This window comes from Leuciscus leuciscus (genome assembly GCF_965113295.1).
Source record: "Leuciscus leuciscus genome assembly, chromosome: 12".
Classification (NCBI taxonomy): Eukaryota; Metazoa; Chordata; class Actinopteri; order Cypriniformes; family Leuciscidae; genus Leuciscus; species Leuciscus leuciscus.
The window spans coordinates 26,131,589-26,151,940 of NC_138736.1; the positions used below are offsets into that span (position 1 = coordinate 26,131,589).

The following is a 20,352-nucleotide window of genomic DNA, read 5'->3' on the forward strand; positions in this document are numbered from 1 at the left end:
TTTTATGATTAAAACATAATTCACAGCATAAAATAACAACCTTAATTTCTTGCAAAAGTGGGATTTTAACTGGGAACCTTGTGATCAACTTTACTCCCATATAAAATAAAGGAAAAAATATGGATAATTTATGATAAACGTAGACTTTCAAAAACATTGGTGTTGGAGGACACAAGTTAATAATAGCAAATGCATAATTGCAAATGGCCCTTGTGGCCCTACAGATATGTGACCTCTATCCGCTATAAATGAAAATGAATATGTGCTTTAATCAAGAGTGGGTGAAAGGTGCTTCTTTGGCCCTTGGGGATCTTCTTTGACCACTTCCCTATTTGCACTGCCTGTGTAGCAAGATCACATTCTCACAAAAATAATATGTCAGTGATGAAAGAGGAACAATGAGAACAAATCAAGTGGAATTTGTACTTACAGATAGGAGGTAAGCTGTTCATGTAAACAACTCTGTATACGTGTATGTTTCTGAAATAAATAGATTCAACAAGACAAAAATGTTAGCTCATGCAAGTAGAACTAACAGTAGTAGTAGTAGTAGTAGTAGATGCTTTTTGTACATCCAAAATATTATTTCTTTATATACATATATATATATATTTTTTTTTTAAATGTTTGATCATTTTAAGAATTTAGATTTTAGTAGTAAAAAACTTGTTCTCATCAATGAGAACAGAAAATGTTACACATTGTTAGATTGGATGGATCTCCACATCAGAAATATCAGATATATTAGATCAGATAAAAAAAAAAAAGAGCAGAATTTATTGAATAAACTTAGTTGCATAATGTGTTTCATTGCTCAGACTCTGTCTGGTTGTTTCAATGCTCAGACTTCGCCTGAATGTCTCAATGCTCAGACTTCGTCTGGATGTTTCAATACTCAGACCTCGTTTGCATGCACAAATCTAACAAGCTTTACCACAGCAAAACAATGGAAAAATTACTGCTTGTTTACTGCACAATCATAAGATTATAAGACAATCATAAGATTAAACAACAAAAACATTGCAAGAGCAAGTAAAATAAGTAATATAAAATGTAAAAACATAAAATTATATAAATCAAATAATAATACAAATAATAATATGAATTAATTATTAAATGATGAATCAAATGACAACATAAATGACTAAAGATTATAAATGATTATAAAATTAAAACAAAGAAAACAAAACACAACACAGATGGTCGCTCTCTTAAAAGACAGACACAGGTTGTTACTGAGAATCCTTAGATCCTTCAACATTTAGGTTCAGGATTGTCATCATGACATTTGTAAAATGCAGATAAATAAAAGTAGAGATCATGTAAAAACCCTTGTGAAATACCAGAAGGGCATGTCTTAGTTGTCTGTTGGACAGAAAATGTTCTGAGACAAGAGCCAGAGGGATGATGAGAAAGTCAAGGGAAATAAACTAAAAACGGAATAGTTCTAGGCTTCATTATGTCTTCTTGTCAAATGGGCATTTGTTCACTGTACATTACAGATCAGGGTGTATCTCCAGTTGGCTGCCGTCCTGGTGTCCCACCTCACTCTCCCATCTTATAAAAGCAGAGGACAGAATCCTGAAACGTAAGTATATATGTGTAAGCGTGTAACTCCTAAAAAGATACTGATCTCCATACAAACTATTCAACATATTGTATTTTCAGCCATCAAACTGAAGTTTACTCATGGACATGTTCCAATTTCGTATGGCAACTACATTTGGACTCTGGGCTTTAATGAAATAGGGAGCTCATCTGACCTGTCAGCCTCTGGGGTGCAACACCTTCAGGTTCCTTTAGTGCTACTACATGGTTTTGGGGGTGGAGTGGGTCTCTGGGTGAAAAACCTGTCTACCCTTGCAGGGGAAGGAAGGCCTGTGTACGCATTGGACATGCTGGGTTTTGGACGCAGCAGTCGACCAACCTTTGGCAGGGATGCCAAGGATGCAGAGGACCAGTTTGTAGAATCCTTGGAGGACTGGAGAAAGGCAGAAGGGTTGGAACATATGATTCTCCTGGGCCATGATCTTGGAGGTTATGTGTCTACTGCCTATGCCCTGAAATATCCTCATAGGTAAATGTGTGTGTGGTTTTTAAGTAAGGGATAATCCACGGCTATCTGTTTTAACTATTTTAATGCACAATGTGTTGTGCAGTTGCCTCCATGGAGTGCATTCGAATTGTTTAATTCACAGTGAGCTTTGGATTATCCTGCTTATACCATGGTCATTTGCCAGCATTGACAAGTTAATACTGTCATTGATGTTTGCAGCTCTAAATTTGACTGAAAGGGTTAACATGTTGGTTAAGTTTGTCAGTTACCACTTGTTTACTATACAGTTACTCAATGTCTGCTATAAAGAATATTGTCTAAATTAATTCACACAGATTGAAGCACTTGGTGTTGGTGGAGCCATGGGGTTTTGCAGCAAGACCAAATGTTCAGGAGCATTGGGTTCCCATATGGATTAAAGCCTTTGGGACAGCAATGAATCCATTCAACCCTCTTGGTCCGCTTAGGCTGGCAGGCCCACTGGGTATGAAACTGTTGTTATTGTTTACTAATTGTTTTACTATTGTTTGATTAAATCTATTAAAAAATAGTTTTCAATCTTAAATGTCGCTGAAATAAAACAAAATATAAATATTAAATGAAAAACATAAACTAAAAAAACATCGAAATGTTGCCTTGGCAAATAAATGAAATAAATAAGTGCAAGTTGAAGCAGGTACATCAATAGGCCAATTTTAAATGTTCATTTATGAAAAGACAAAGACACATGGCAAACATGAGGGATAAAATACACACAAGACTAATGACTAGACAAGGGACAACATGACACATCAGACAAGGGAACACATGGCAGGATCACATGACAGACAAGGAAACATGAACAAACCCAAAAACAAAACCGTGACACAAAGTTAGCAACCCTGGCCATCACGCTATCCATTGTTAGCATATGCACCATCACAATTAATGATCACTTAATTCTGAAGAATCCAAACAATATGAGAATTGCAACCAGATGGTGGCTTGCTGTCAGATGGTACAGACCTTCAAGGATATTTCATTATATTCTTTATTTTCGCTATACTTAAATATGAAAGTGAAAGTCTTGGATTTTGTGACAGTCCGAAGTCAGTATTCTCATAATACACATATAGTGCTAAAAATGCACAAGAACATAATATACAAAATTTGTGTAAAATGTATTTATATTTTAAATTATGCAATGATCATTTGAACAGTTCTTGTTACAGTAAATGTAAAAAAGCAGTGACTGGGTACATTGTAATTAAGTATACACAAGTCTAAATAGATACTTCAAACAAAAAATGAAAATTCTCTCATCCTTTACTCACCGTCATACCATCCCAGATGTACTATATGACTTTCTTTCTTCACATTAACACAAACAAAGATTTTTCAGAAAATATTCCATCTCTGTGAATCCATATACAGGTAGATTGTAGCCCATGTGCGTATGGCAGTTGGTCAGAAGCGATGGTTAAAAAAGTTTAAATTATTAGTATTTTTATTATCTATTGTTTTACTTCAGAAGACATTGATTCATCCACTGGGGTTGTATTAATAACCTATTACAGTCACTGTGTGGTGTTTTAAAAGTGTCAACTTTTAAATACCCATTCATTTGCATTATATAAACTCACCGGATGGATTCTCTTCATTCGTGTTTATCTGAAGAAAGAAAGTCGTATGCATCTGGGATGGCATGAGGGTGGGTAAAAGATGAGAATTTTTATTTTTGGGTGGACCCTTAACATTCATATGCTGTCGGTGTGTTAATCCAAGATCAGCGTAGACTTATAAGAATAAAGTGCAACCTCTTGTGTACTTGTGAACTGTGTTTGTTTTAATCTAGAGCTCCAAAGAAATTAAAATAGTTGCATTATATCTGGTGTCTGAAGATCAAGATCCCAGTCATTCAAAAGTGATGTGTCATGTGTATGAAGAAAGTAAGATTTCTGTCTGATGGGGACAGTGGATCTCTGGTACTACCACTCCACCCTCTGGGTCGGCATCTTATGTTCTTAGGTTTTGTACCTATGAAAAAGCAAACATTATGATGTAATCGAAGAAAGACTGTGTAATTGTATGCAGATAAGGTTGTGTAACGATTGGGCTAAATAAAGTCAACACTGCTGTATAATGTTGTGGGCTCTCAATGAGCTCTAAAATATCTCTCCACCTTTATAACAAAAACAAATGACTGACTTACCGTGAGCCTCCAGCATCTCCATTATCCTGATAATGACGATTGATGATAATGATGATATTATTCATCTGTGCTATTTCTAGGAACTCATCTCAACCATGTAGTGTTGCAGTAGATAAATACAGATAAAAACATTATAAAAAAAACCCCAAAAAACTCCTAACTTTATATCACTAAAATGAAATAGGAAGCCGCTTACAGACGCTCACATGTAAACACAACACTTAAGTCTTCACTTCCAGGTCAAGAATCTGTCAATCAAAAACTCAGTAGCCAATGAGAACACATTTCTGTTAGCCCCGCCCTCACAAGAGTTATGTGCCTGAATGGCGAACAAAAACTCAGAAGAGCGTTAGTGAAAACTTCAGAAGCGTAAATGAAAACTCTGGAAGCACATTTGTAAGTACAGATCAGCGGAAGAAAAAAGAGAAAACAGTTAGTAAAACATGCAGTGAATTAAAAACAAAGTCAAAAATTTTGCCTGCGATTTATTTTATATCTTCCTCTGCGAGACATTTTATTAAGTTTCAATTTATATTTTCATTCATTTCTTGAAAAGTTACGTTCAATTTTAAAGGCACAAAAATAATGTTTACCCTGGATGCGGCAAAGCGTTACAATGCATTTCTCCTTTGCGTCAATACGTCATAAATAGAATGAGGCATCAGATTTGTCACTCGTGTCACATCCAGTGTAGACAACATCACTGATTATAATGAGTTCAACTGTCTTTTGTCGCATCGTGCTGCTTGCGTCTGGTGTCTTGTTCAAGCAGCAGCAGACAAACAGTCAAGCGGTGTCTTAACGGTAAGTCATCTAAAAAGTCCAAAATAGACCGTAAAAGGAAACGTGACCGGAGATTACAAAAAAACAAGGGTTAATGTCGGGATAGATTTTTCCAGGTGAAAAGAGCTAATGCAGCAGAAAGCTTTCAAAAGAGCTGAAGTTGCCTGCTTTCTTCTCGACAGGTAAGTCAATGTTACGGTCTTGAAATAACAAACCTGTTCACCCGAAGGAAAACTCAATGAAGTGCTATTAGAAGACATCCTGTCATAGCTTTTTGGTACATAACGGCTACCGTAGATGCAACACACATTTGAAAAAGCGAGGCGCTGGAGAGCACTACCCAGCAAACACAGAACGTTGGCACAACATACCCAACCTTCTAACAACGTTGGACTTTTGTTTCTTTGCTCCTCTGGATTTGTGGATGTTTCCTGGACTGATTCCGTTTACCTGAACTTTATTGTCCGGCTTTCGACTACTGTCTACAGAACCGGTTTTGTTCATTAAATGTTCTGATCTTTGCTTTTTATGTTTTAATTATACTTAAAAGAAATGTGTATATTCATTTTTTTCTTTTTTTTTCTTTTTTCACAAATGTATGACTTTTGGAAGTGCAATTTGATTACCATATACGCAGTTAGTTTTAATAAAGTTGAATTAACGTAACCTTCTGTAATTTTTACTCTTCAAAGTGTACACTTGCAGGTGTTGATTATAATTAGGCTAATTTACTGATAGCCCCATTAAATAATAATAAGGATAAACAATATTTAAAAAAAACTATACAATTATCTGACTAATTAAAAATTAACCTCAAAACATAAAATGCTAAATTGGGGATATCTATAGGACTATCTAGCATAAAAACAAAAAAATGTCAGAACGTCATCTCTCAGTTGCTGAATGTCGCACAACAACGTTGCTACAGCCCTGTCATGTCTTACAATTCTACGTTGTTACAATGTTGCGAGCACGTAGACAGCGACGTTGCCATAGCAGAAATGCAACGTGCCACAGACGTTGCCACAACGTAAATGTGTTTGCTGGGTATTCGTTTGAATGCAAAATACAATTTCACCACTATATGGGAGAAATTCCTACACAATGTCCCTTTAAAATAGCATCTGAACGCGCCACTGAAAACGTGCCACTGACTTTAGACTAGGTTTTTCTCGGTCTGTGGCGGAATTGTTTTCTGGAACTGCAAAATAGCACCAGGGAACGCTTGCGCCGGAACACGCCTCCTCTTTTCGCTGAACCGCCCCCGGGAGCGCAAGTTCATTCCCTAATTTACCAATGTGCGTCTGTCGAGGGAAAAGTCTGCTGTGCGTCGGGTGCAAAATAGGAATGATACATGCATCGGTGTACAAAGTCAATTGTGCTGGGTGCAAGATATGGCCCTATAACTTTCAACACACTCAAATGCAGTTTAGTATGATGTTAGACCAAGTGAAACAGCGCTGCGTTACCTCACAATTTTTAATTTGTTACATAAACTGACCAGTTTGAGTATTAATTCAGCATTTGCGGGTAGTTCGGTAGAATGCAATGTCCTCATTCCTTTATATCCACGGGACTCGCGTGTGGCGCTGATATCTGTCTCTCATTAGCAATTGCGACATGTTAAAAAACATGAATGTATTCACTCAGCCATTATTTCCCATAAACATTATTAGATCCATCGGCATGACGACAAATTCCATGATTCCGCTTATTCACTGCGTCATCAACCTACGCCTTTGTTATTGTAAGAGGTTAGAGACCCCTAGCGGTGAAAGAAATTACATATTGCAGCTTTAATTCAGGTATTAGTACATGTTTATTCATGTACTGTTATTGTAAAGTGTTACCAATATTTTTAACGTGGTAACATTGATAGCACTTGTTGAGATGCATCTCAACTGCGGTGTAGTAATATTGTGAGATGTAAGATCACCACCAGAAATAAAGAAATCCCATAGGCCTAATACGGTATTTGATCTTTCTTTACAAATGTGTTTCTCTTTCAGGTCCTTTGTTGGTGCAGCTTTTGCGATCAGATTTTAAGCAGAAATACGCTTCTGTATTTGCCGACGACACTGTGGCTGATTACATATACCATGTGAATGCACAAACGGCGAGGTAAACTGTGAACCCGGGCAGAATACAAGCTATTTTCTGACCTAACAGACAGAGGTTAAAATAAAAAAAAAACTTTTACAAATTTGTCTTGTGATTGGGCAGTGGTGAGACAGCATTTAAAAACATGACAATCCCATATGGATGGCCTCAGCACCCCATGATGGACCGCGTGGAGATGATCAGTCCCTCTCTTCCCATGACTTTCATCTACGGATCACGTTCCAGCATTGATGGCCAATCAGGAAAAGCCATTCAAGAAATGAGACCTGACTCGCACACAAAAATCATAGTGAGTTTTATTCCATTGATCGCACTGTTTCCCCTCAAAAACTCTAAACAGTAACAGTTTTCTTTTTAATTCCTCCAAGGTCATCCAGGGTGCAGGTCACTACGTATTTGCAGACCAATCAGAAGACTTCAACCAGGCTGTGCTTAAGATATGCAATAATGAATAAATAAAGGAGAGAAAATATGAGTCAGGTGTGAGTTAAAGGAGGATCAGATGAAGGTGATAAGGGAGAGATATATGCCTGAAAGGTACTATTTAAGAGGAAAAGAAGGCAGAAAATATGAAGGAAAGGAAGGAGGAAAAATTGCATGATCATTTATGGCTTTCTACAAATGTGCATTTAAAAATGTATATGTATACATGAATAAATTTGTGCTCATGAACTATATTTAAAATGTATCTGCTATATGAAAGTGTGATGGATTTTTAAATTAATCATAACTAACATTTGTTTTTCTTGCAGGAACAACATTCATATGCTTTTAAATGTTTCCCCTTTTGGTGAAACTTTGGTTGTGTGAGTGTAAAAATAACAAATATGGGAAATGAAACTAGACAGATGTCTAAACTTGAAATCTTGTGATTATGAAGTAACAAGAGGGCTTGTCTATGAAGAACCAATTAAATTGTTGGGAAATTATGTAATGTTTCATGTCATTTTTGCCATTTTCCTATTCTATAAAAACTGTTGTATTTGTGTTTACTGGTGGGATTCTCAATGACTTCTGTCTGAGATCCTCCGGCCATGATTCTTCTTCTTGGGGGAGATTCTCTGGAGAACTGCTTGGGGAACTCTCCCGGCCGTGATTAAAGCATTTAAAGGACATTTGCTGAAGACTGTTTGTTTATTATTGCTGCGCAGCAAGTCAGATAGGGGAGCAAGATAGTTAGGAGAACAAGTTAGGGTAAGGAACTCGAAGCGTAATTTTTAGGGAAAAATCTACCACAAAAGCAACAAAAAAGTGTTTTTTATTTTATTTTATTTGGGAAAATCTCCAGTACTTCTAATTAATTATTCAAGCACAAGCATGCACATTGTAAAAAATAAATAAATATTGGCAGAAATGATCCACGCCTCTTGAACGCCGCTGGGTGGGAGTAAGCACCAAGTAGTGGCCTTTGATATGATTCACTTGAAACGGGCCTCGCAACAGGGGCCACCAGGGGTCGTTTTACATGCCCTAAACTACTAATTAAATATATCCAGAACCAATGATTATACCATTAAATAGTCAGCTCAAAAGGCCTACCTGGTTTCACGCAAGCCACCCTATTTAATGGACGCAGATGGAAGCTGGTGTATCAAAAATATAAATGTATTTCACAATAGTTCAATGTAATACCCCATGAAACTTCCCACAATCAAAACACCAAATGTTTAAGAGCATGTACCGAGTTTCCCTCCCGAGACGTGTCAGAATTTATTCACACCACGTCACTCTTAATACATTTTTTGAAGAATACCATGGGTAAAATTACCATAGTTAAATCCAGTACACGTGATACACAGCAATATGCAAAAAAACAGTGACTGGACTGGATGTATCCTCACCACAATCTCAAGCTGCTTTACTGCAACAGTTTGCCCAGAATGACCGATTTTCCCTATGGCCAACCTCCAGTCTCAAGCAATGACAACAGCACTGGTTTGTACCCGTGATCCTGGCGCTTTCATTCCCCACGCTGTACTAACACACTGTGCTGAAACGCTAGCTTGGCTTGTCGCTCTGTGACTACGTCACACTATATAGCCGGCTGAGCAACAAAGCTACTGGGTCCCACAGCTTACATTCACCCCCCTCGTAAAATGTCACCTTCCTGGACGCACCACTAAGTCAAATTCCTCGTCGGTACTAGGGTCAGGACTGAGTGACACATCACCCATGGGCACATCTATAGGTAACTCCACATCGATCACACACGGGTGAGGGGATAATAGATCAATTGGCAATGGGCGAAATTCTTTTCGAATGATATTCTGCTCTGGGCCTGACTGACCTTTGGGCTTGATCTTGTATAGTACCCCAATCTCATCCAGGCATTGTACTACTTCGTATACAACAGGCTCCCATTAGTCTTGGATTTTATGACGACCAGGAGGATGACTTCGCCTGTACACAAATGAACCAATAGGCAAAATTGGCAGAGGGACAAAATGATGTTGCGCTCGAGAAGCGGCTGCAGCTTCCAATTGAGTTTGTGCCTTAAGATAGGTTGATGTTAATTGCCTCTGATGTTCTCGAACCCAATCTTCTGCTGTCCCATCCAATGTCACATCCTCGGTTAGTCCCAGAAGTGAATCTATAGGAAGAAGAGGCTTTCTCTCAAACATCAACTCATAAGGAGAAAATCCTGTAGAGCTATGCACTGAGGTGTTATAAGCAAACAATGACTGAGGCAAATGTTGAGGCAATCTCTTTTTCTGTTCTGGGGGTAGAGTGCGCAACAAATCGTGCAATGTCAGGTTGAACCATCAACAAATCGTGCAATGTCCGGTTGAACCGTTCACATTGCCCATTACCTTCTGGGTGGTGGTAAGGGCTAGGACGTGACTTCTCGATTCCATACAACTGACAAAGGTGTTTCTGTAACTCTCTCTCAAAATTGCGTCCTTGGTCTGAATGGATCTGTTTTGGAAGACCATAGGTGTAAAACCATTGTTCTGTAGTATGTTCCACCCCTTGATGACCATGATGGTCATGGAGATTAGTAAGTACTTCACTTCTCAGCCTCTGTGGTAACAGCAGCTGCAACACTTCCTCTCTACCCCCAGGGACATGACTCCGATGATACAAGACTCCCTGCTGTTCTTGAATTCTACTCCACTGGCGAACCATTTCCAAAACTGCTGGAGATTCCTTTGTCCACTCCAGAGCTGTGGGAACCCCGCCCCATTTCCAATACACCAAGAAAGCCCTTATCACTAGATCTTCTGCCTGCAACACTTGTAGGTCAGCTTTACATCTCGCTGGGGCTGCCTCAATAGTTGATGTAAAAGCAGACGACTGCTAATGGTGTCTAGTGCAAGCCCGTTCCACATCTTCGGGAACCGTAATGCCAGGGGCAAAGAACTTGGCAGAGGGGATGGAGGCAAGCGAGAGAGTGTATCTGGATTCTTATTAGATGTCCCAGGTCTGTACATTAGGGTGAAATCAAAAAGTGCCAGCTGTGATGCCCAGCATTGGTCTACGACACCCATTTTGGCAGTGCGGAGATAACCAAGAGGGTTGTTGTCTGTGAATACCGTAAATTTAGAGCCAAGAAGATAATCTCTACATTTTCTGTTACCGCCCATTTACGTGCAAGCAGTTCTAATTTCATAGCTGAACAATTTGTCATATTCCTCTCAGTAGGTCTGAGCCCACGGCTTGCATATGCGAGTGGCCGACGTTGCCCTCCTTCCTGCTCCTGGGACAGGACTGCACCCAGGCCCAGATTGCTACTGCATACACTTCAAGGACAAACGGTCTAGCAAAATCTGCTTACCCCAATACTGGGGCCCCAATCAGCTTCTCCTTAAGAGCATGGAATGCCTGTTCACAACTCCAATCCCCAGGAGCTATTTGATCTTGGCCTAGCTCTTTTACTGGAAGGCTACAACTTTGCTACTAATTTGTGCAAATTTGCAATTTGCAAATACTTTGCAAAATCTTCCACAAATCTTCTGTATCAAGAGGCAAAACCCAGGAAGGGCCGCAGTTCTATAACAGTAGATGGAGTCTTCCACTCTTTAACAGTGCTGATCTTTTCGAGATCATAGACAACCCCAGATGCTGAGATGACAGGCCCAAGGTACTTTACCTCTGGCTGGAAGAAGTGACATTTTCTGAGCTTAAGTTTCAGGCCATTCTGTTGCAACCGGTGTAACACTAGCTCCAACCGCTCTAGATGATTCTGAAAAGATGACGAAAAAACAACCACATCATCCAAATATAGAAGGAGTGAGTGAAATCGTTCAGCTCCAAAAATACGCTCCATCAATCTCTGGAATGTACCTGGTGCATTACAAAGGCCATCCGCTGGAATTCAATCAGACCAAAAGGTGTACAGAATGCCGTCTTGGCTTGATCCTTCTCAGCTACAGGGACCTGGTTGTAACCACTCGCCAAATCCAATGTAGAAAACATGCAAGCATCAGTAAGGGCATCCAAAGATTCTTCTATGCGTGGAAGGGGGAATGCATCTTTCCTAGTTTTTGCGTTTAATTGGCGATAATATACTGAATGAATACTGAATGAATATAGTAGGGCTAAAGTTCAGTTAAACGTTCAAGAATCTAAAATTCGGACATAACATTCTTTAGCACATCAGGTAAAACTACAGCTGGTGGGGAATTAAATAACGCGGTGCCATGTTGACTAAACAGCTCTTGGTAACAACTCTGCAGAATATTCATTCCCAACAAACCAGGAACATTACGTTTTCGAGATCTCGTACAACCAAAATACCCATTCGAGACAAAGTTCTACCAAGAACTTCTACATCCAACTCTAGATATCCTTTATACAGGATATCTAGTCCATTAGCGGGTTTCAACTGTAGCCAGCCACATGACTGCAAAATACCCTGAACCTGGGGTTGAAAATGCTCTGTAAAGAATCCCTCTGTAATAGTTTACACCATTGAGCCCGTATCAACAAGACATGGTACAGTTACACCTGCCATTACAACCTTCATTGCTGGACACTGGTCAATGAGCATAGAATGTGAAGGTACAGTCGACGTTAAAAAGGAGCCACAGAATCCAACTATCTAGAGCCTGGCTCTGAGCACTCGATGAAGCTAGTTTCCCGAGGGTCCCATGGCATAAGTATTTCCACCCCGACCCACAGCCCCACTCTGAACTTCCCCTGCCGCAGATGCTTGATGGGCCCCCTCCTGATTATGACAGCGCCTAGCTATATGACCTGGCTGCCCACACCGCATACAGATAGGTTGGCCTTCTCAATCAAACCGATAGTGCAGAGGCTGGGTGCTAGGGCCACCGGGTGCAGCATGCCAAACTGGGTTAGACAAACGTTGCAAAATTGTGTCTAACTGTACTTGTTGCTTGCACAGGGTTTCTTTTAATTCATTAATTTCTTGCTACTACTTGCTGCTACTACAGCACTTGGGTTTACCCCCAATTCACAGGCATCTATATGGGTATCACAGGAGTAGGCTCTAGCCCGCAGAAGGCTAGGACACTCCCTGTCATCTGCCCATTGCAGAGCTTCACTGCGAACGTCGATAAAGGAAATACTAGGTTGTGATCTTAAGAGATGTTTCAACTCTCTGTGAAGCATATTATCTCGAACATACTCAGCGAAATGATCATGGATTACACAATCAGAATCAGGAATTCCCCCTGGATTCTTAAGCTCAACTACCTCCATTAAAGGCATTACAGCATGAGAAAATTCACGTAAAGATTCCCCATCACGCTGGCATCATTGACATTTTTTTCTGTGCTTCAATATAAGATTGAGGGTAACCAAATGTTTCAAGCAAAATAGCCAGGATTCGATCAGGGTCATTTCTATCTGCAGTGGGACGAAATCAGATCGCTGACTTAGCCTCTCCATCAAGATGGTCATACAGAAACAATGCCTGCTCAGTAGAGGTCATATATTTAGAATTTAAACATCTATGGGCTTCTTCTACCCACTCAAACCTTGGGCATTTCTGCTCTCGAGGGAAAATGTAAGGGGTAAACCTTGGGTTTACTAAACTTTCTTGCTTACTGCTGGTTACCCCTCCCTGTCCTTATACGAATTTGTATGATTTGTCTAAACCCCAGTGAAGGGTAGGTTTAGGGGCGGGGTCAGGGGTGGGTCATTCGTACGAATTCATATGAATTGGGCAACTCGTAAAGTATGTACGATTTAACAAAAATCGTACGAATTCGTACGAGTGAGGTAGTATGAATTCGTACGAATTAGCCACCTTGTACCTTAGGTAAGAATCGTTAGCTTAATTACCTAACTGTTGTTGTTTTTAAATCACTGTCATTGCAGTAGTTATTTTATATATACAGGGGTTGTGGAAGAATGTAAAAATAAACCTAAAAAAGCTGAAGACCGAAGAGAGAGATTTAAGACTGGAGGAGGACCTGCAAATAAAGACGCTGACCAGTTGGATGAGTTACTGACAGGAATAATGGAGAGCCAGCAACCTTTGGAGAACAAACCAGATGATGATCATCTAAATAGTTCAGATGATGTATCACACACACCTACGTTAAGTATAATACATTTCACTTTGCCTTTTCTTTCTTTCTCTCTCAAACTTTAATTTGCTTCTGTGTCATCAAACACCTTAGCATTAATCTGCATTTATTTGACCATATATATATGAACTTGTCTTGTTTCAAGGAGAAAGTCATATGGACAGAACTGCACATCCTCAGAAGCAAGGGCAGCAATGTCTGCCAGTACTGATCACCCTAACAAAAGACTCACTGTCAATGAAAGGCTGGCTACTGGCAGCTTTCCTGTAGCTCAGTGGTAAGAGCATTGCGTTAACAACGCAAGGTTGTGGGTTCGATCCCAGGGGATTGCACATACCTAAGTATAAATGTATAGGATAATGCAATGTAAGTCGTGTATTGAATTCCATGAACATATGTTGAAGTATCTTAAAGGGGTCATCGAATGCCCATTTGGCACAAATTGGTATGATTGTTTAGGGTCTTCATGTAAAGTTTGTAACATACTTTGGTTAAAATTCCTCAATGGTTGTGTAAAACAACACCCTTTTTACCTTCTCAAAAACAGCTCTGTTCACAGCGACCTGTTTCGGTGCATGTTTCTTTAAATGATAATGAGCAACTGCTCACCCCACCCCTCTCTTCCATGGGGGGTGTCGACACAAGACGTAAAGTGATGCCTTGGGCGCTTCTCAATTCTTATTTGTGCATCCTCGTTTCACTTCCTCGCTTCCTTTCCTCGCGTCTCAGCTCCACCCCCTGTAGGATGCGAGGGAAGGCTGCAAGGAAAGAAAATGAGGACGGAGGAATCGAATGAAAGCTTTTTTATACATTGGAATACTTAATCACTCGAGCGTCACTTCATAGCGTCATCAGCTTTGCTCAAAGGATCTGCCCTTATGTTGTATTAGTTTGGTTATTTAAGAAATTCATAATAAATAATAATAAAGCAAGATACCCTGTTGAAATATGTGAGATGTAGCCTGGCTAACGTCAGACCTCTTTCTCATTGAGACGTGGTCTGGGAACCACATGTTCATTTTCTCGTATTTGAGGCGTGGTTTACGAATGCCCAGAGCCGTTTATTGGACGCTACGAATGTCTATCAAATGCGCCTGTACGTACCTCATAGCCAATCGTTTCAATTATACCAGATGACGTATGTAGAGTGACAGAAATTCGGCGAGGAAGAAGACGAAATAAACTTGCGTTCTAAACTACTTAGAACACTATCTACGGCTGCATCGAAAGGTAACTTCACATCTGATGCTATGTTAGATCCATTTAAACAAACTGCTTCGGTGTGTCGCATAGACGTCGTCATCGTCTTGCTGCTCCCTCCCCGTTCTGTGATTGGTTCCCTTTTTGAGGGGAAAATCTAGTCCATGGTATCCAGGCTGCCTAGCAGCGTGAATAAAATCGCGCTGCGCTCAAGGCAGCATGGGGAAACCCAGGCTATGTGAGATGTGTGGTTTATATAAACTGCAAAGGTAATTATAAATAAAAATTATTGTGACCAATGTGAAGGGGGAGGATAATGTATACGTGCGTCATGTTTAGTCAATAAAGCTCTTCCGCAAAGGAGACACCTGTGTATCCTCGCTCATGACTTCTCAGGAAGCCTCCTCACTCCTTGATCCTTGCCTCCTCGTGGTGCAACTAGAGAATTGATGTCCTTCAAGATGGCTGAGCTCGATTAGTTTCCGGGTCATAGGATGGAGGACGGAGGAGCGAGGAGGGATATTGAGAAGCACCCCGTGACAATCTGCCTTGGTGGACAGTATAAAAATGGCTGAGGGCGGAAATATGTTAATACGGGACAGTCCGTCAGTGGTTGTGCAAACGGCTTGATTATTGAGAGTGTTAAGGCTTGGAAATGGTGGCACATTTGGATTGTCATCCTCCTCTATTGGGGATCTGGGCATCCCTGCTTTTTTCAGGTAGTTGTGAAGAACAGTTGTTGCAATGATTACAGTGCAGCATCTTCTTGGTTTGAGCCGAAGTGTTTTCCGAAGGCACTGAAAGCTCGACTCTTCCAAACACCAAACATGCGCTCTACTAGACCCCTAGTGCGCTTATGAGCCTGGTTGTAGTGAAGTCAAGTCACCTTTATTTATATAGCGCTTTTTACAGTACAGATTATATCAAATCAGCTTCACAGTGATAACATGAAAATAATACAACAAAGTTTGTTTCTAGATGAAAATTGCATCATTGTCCACCTGAAGTAATGCAGCTCAATAACATTGTTGAATATTAAATGTCCCCAACTAAGCAATCCAAAAGCCAAGGCAACAGTGGTAAGGAACCAAAATTCCATCAGGTGACAGAATGGAGAAAAAAAACGTTGGGAGAAACCAGGCTCAGTCAGGGGCCAGTTCTCCTCTGGCCACCGAATGAACAGTGTATGATTATGATTCAGGCAGCATTACAGGTCAGAAGTCAGATTGGATCAAAACCAGATTCCATCTGGTTGGAGGTCAGAGTCATCACGCCGGTATGGAGATGGGTTTGTTGAGGTGTCCATGAGGCCTTCACAGGGCTGATTAGGCTGGCACTTCAGGGATGCGTTGTGGTCGTGTCCAGGCGCAGGTTCACCGTCTGATCTGGATACGGCCCGGATCTGGCTGACTTCAGTAAACCTCTGAATAAATGGAAAGACTAACATTAGCGTAGATGTCATTCTTCTTATGATGTAATGAGTACATTGGGTGTTATAGGAAGTGTCCCCGGTTCCAGCTGACCTAATCTATGCTGCCTAATAATCATTTAACTGATTTGAATAATAGAAATGTATAATGTTCTATGTGAATGCCAGGTAAAAGAGATGCGTTTTTAGTCTAGATTTAAACTGACAGAGTGTGTCTGCTTCCCGGACAATGTATTGTAGCGACACTGACTTGGCCTCTGGCCAGATGTTCTGAATTAGCGAATCCCGAGTTGCAAACATAGCTCATTTCTTCTGAGTAAACAAAGGGACATCCTGTTTTACTCCACGGCTAAGACATGTGACCACGAAAGCTAAGACATGTGACCACGAAGGCGCCGACCTGGCTGGCTCTTCCGGGGAACATGACACATTTATAACAAGCTAACATTGTTTAACCAAATGTTCGCCCTAGTCCCCTGACTCAAATCCCCCCCCCCCCCCCCCCCCCCCCCCCCACACACACACACACACACACACACACACACACACACACACACACAGACACACACACAAAACATGGAACTTTTCAGAGAAAAGTACCTCTAAATGTTTTAAATGTATTCCTTTTTGTGCTTAAGATGTCTCCACGTGCCATACTGGAAGTACTGACAATTTTATTGTGTGTTAATCAAACTTTAATTGTGTGTAATTCTGCATATGAATGTAACTTTATGTTTCTTCTACTTTTACCTGCCTTTCTTGGTATCTGTGTGGCCGTCGTGTTGTGACTGAACCAGTCATACATATGATATTACAGTAAAATGTATTGTTCTGTGTGTACAATCTTTCTGGGTAGAAATGACGAAACTTCATACCATCATAAACCATGCAAATAAGTTCTCCTGACAAGACAAAGGAGAGACTTTCCCGCTCGAGACACTCTAAGATGATTGGTTCCCGTACGCGAAGCAGGCGTGAACCGATCCTCTCCATAAGACACTGACACAGAGGCCTCCTCGCTCTCTCTCTTCTCCCTCCTTCGGAAACTCTGGAAACCCAAGTCCGGACCGGCTTCGGCCTGCTTCTCTTCTCTTTTATTTCTTTGTATGTTTTCTATAGTCTAGTTTCGTTTTCCTATTCGCCTCTGTTCATTCACGAGCTGAATGAACTTAGCCTGAATCATTCTCGGTAACGTACGCTCAAGTGAACCTTCAAATCTTCCCGCTACACAACTCCAGAAGAAAACCAGGACACGCATCTCAGCTCTAAAAGGAACACACACATATTCCTTTTCCTCAGAAACACAAAGGACTATATGCAAGTATAAGTCCTCGAGCTTTTAATGTGTTTAAGATTGCCTGCACCACTAAGGTGATCTGATTTCTTGTTGTCTCTCTCAAGGTTACCTGGTCAGAGAATTTTGCCATGCTTCGATCATCTCGGTGGTCTCTCTCTCTCTCTCTCTCATCCTGACCGTTAGTTTCACTTTCTCTCGTTCTTTCCTCTCTCTCTCTCTCATCTGTTATCCGTTTGTCTTATATTGTTTTACTGTTTGTTTTGTTATGCGCATATTTACTCTGTGTAAATCGTAGTTATGTATTCATTAGTTCAACTATTAAATTCCATATATTCCTGATTGTCTCTGTTTTAAATGCTCATATAACCAATAGTCCATGAGATGTTTCGATCTTAAGCTACATGCTTTATCTTGTTACGATTTCAGTAACCTAAATTATATAAGGACAGGAGAGTTGTTTCAATGGCCAGAAACTATTCTTCCTGAAATTATAAGAAGTGATAACTTTATCGAGAAGTTGATAAGTTAATCTTACGGCCGTTTTGCTGGACAAACAACTGTTTGATAATTATGTTAATTTCCATTTAGGGTTATCTCACATAAATCGATCTGAAATAAAGACTATTGATATATGAATGAGGAATTATAATTCGTTGTAATTGATTATTCATATATAGCCTACAATCGATCTATTTTCAACTTCGATAATTTAATGTAACTGTAATATGCAATATATTAATCATATTCATGATTAATTATTAAAATTCCCTGTAGATCATTTGAGCTAATTTTAATGTACTACCCAGTGCGGTTCCAGTATCAACTGGCCGGAATTGTGAGATCGCAGTAGACGTGAAGGACTATAATGCGTTAAGAGCTCGCTCAAGAACTGGGGAGCTAAACCATTTAGTACTTTGTAAGTAATCAGCAATATTTTAAAATGTATACGATGTTTAATAGGGAGCCAATGCAGTGTTGACAGAACGGGGCTAATATGCTCATACTTCCTGGTTCTAGTGAGAACTCTAGCTGCTGCATTTTGGACCACCTGGACTTTATTTATTAAGCGTGCAGGGAAACCACCCAGTAGAGCATTACAATAATCTAGCCCTGAGGTCATGAACGCATGAACTAACTGTTCTGCATTTTTCATTGAAAGCATATGTCGTAATTTAGAAATATTTTTAAGATGGAAGAATGCAGTTTTACAGATGCTAGAAACGTGACTTTGAAATAAAACATTGGTATCAAAGCGCACACCCAGGTTCCTAACCGACGAAGAAGACTTGACAGAGCAGCCATCAATTGTTATACAGTATTCTAGGTTATTAATTGAGGAAGTTTTTTGTCCAATAATTAGAATCTGTTTTTTCAGAATTAAGTAGTAGGAAATTGCTAGTCATCCAAATTTTTATATCAGCTATGCATTCCGTTAATTTTGTGAATTGGTGCGTTTCGTCGGGGTGTGAAGAAATTTAGAGCTGAGTATCATCAGCATAACAGTGAAAACTAATGCCATGTTTCCCAATCTCCCAAGGGTAGCATGTACAGAGTGAACAGCAACGTTACTAGTACTGAGCCTTGTGGTACTCCATACTGAACTTTTGATCGATATAACATTTCTTTGTTTACTGCTACAAACTGATAACGGTCATATAAGTATGATTTGAACCATGCTAGTGCAATTCCACTAATGCCAGCATAATTTTCGAGTCTATTCAAAAGAATGTTGTGGTCGATGGTATCAAATGCAGCACTAAGATCCAGTAACACTAATAGAGAGATACAACCACGGTCAGATGCTAAGAGCAAATCGTTTGTAACTCTAATGAGAGCGGTCTCAGTACTATGGTATGGTCTAAATCCTGACTGGAAATCCTCACAGTATACCATTTCTTTCTAAAAAGGAACATAGTTGTGAGGATACTGCCTTTTCTAGTAATTTTGACAGAAAAAGGTAGATTCGAGATCGGCCTGTAATTGACTAATTCTCTAGGATCAAGTTGCGTTTTTTTAACAAGAGGTTTAATAACAGCCAGCTTAAAAGTTTCCGGTACATATCCTAGTGACAAAGATGAATTAATGATATTAAGAAGAGGATCTATGACCTCTGGAAGCATCTCTTTCATTAGCTTAGTCGGTATGAGGTCTAACATACTGTACATGGTGTTGATTTAGATGATTTTACGAGTTTAGCGAAATCTTCCTATTCTATAGCAATGAATGAATCAAATTTTTCCTCAGGGAGACTACAATGCACTGCCTGATGCGATACTGTAGTAGACGGTTGCATGGTTATAATTTTCTCTCTGATATTATCAATCTAATAAGTAAAGAAGTTCATAAAGTCATTACTGCTGTGCTGCTTGGAAACTTCTGGGCTTGAAGCTTTATTTTTCGTTAGTTTAGCCACTGTTTCAAATAAATACCTAGGGTTTTGTTTATGTTCTTCTAATAGGGTTGAAAAATAAGCAGATCTAGCAGCTTTTAAGGCCTCTTTGTACGCAATCGAGCTCTCTTTCCATGAAATCCGAAATACCTCTAGTTTTGTTTTCTTCCAGTTGCGCTCCATTTTTCTGGCTGCTCTCTTAAGGGCCCAGAGTGTGCTCGTTGTACCACAGCGTTGGACTATTTTCTTTAATCTTCTTTAAGCACATCGGAGCAACTGTGTCTAAAGTGCTGGAAAAGAGAGAGTTAAAAGTTTCTGTTGCAATATCGAGTTCTTCTAAGCTATCTGGGATGCTGAGATGATGAAACTGATCAGGAAGATTATTAATA

The 20,352-nt window shown here is 39.9% G+C and overlaps 1 protein-coding gene across 1 annotated transcript; it reads left to right on the forward strand.

Annotated features, from left to right (window-relative positions):
- Nucleotides 1–344: 344 nt before the first annotated feature.
- On the forward strand, nt 345–8,080 carry abhd5b (abhydrolase domain containing 5, lysophosphatidic acid acyltransferase b). Its single transcript, XM_082186775.1, has 7 exons — nt 345–439; nt 1,503–1,588; nt 1,669–2,077; nt 2,392–2,540; nt 7,040–7,151; nt 7,254–7,440; nt 7,520–8,080. Exons 1-7 carry the CDS (start codon nt 399–401, stop codon nt 7,604–7,606), a joined length of 1,071 nt encoding a protein of 356 aa, XP_082042901.1. The 5' UTR covers nt 345–398; the 3' UTR covers nt 7,607–8,080.
- Nucleotides 8,081–20,352: the final 12,272 nt, after the last annotated feature.

Coding starts and splice junctions, on each gene's coding strand:
- abhd5b (XM_082186775.1), top strand. CDS start 399: ATGAGAACAAATCAAGTGGAATTTGTACTTACAGATAGGAG. Junction 2,078..2,391: donor GCCCTGAAATATCCTCATAG/GTAAATGTGTGT, acceptor TAATTCACACAG/ATTGAAGCACTTGGTGTTGG. Junction 2,541..7,039: donor TAGGCTGGCAGGCCCACTGG/GTATGAAACTGT, acceptor TTTCTCTTTCAG/GTCCTTTGTTGGTGCAGCTT.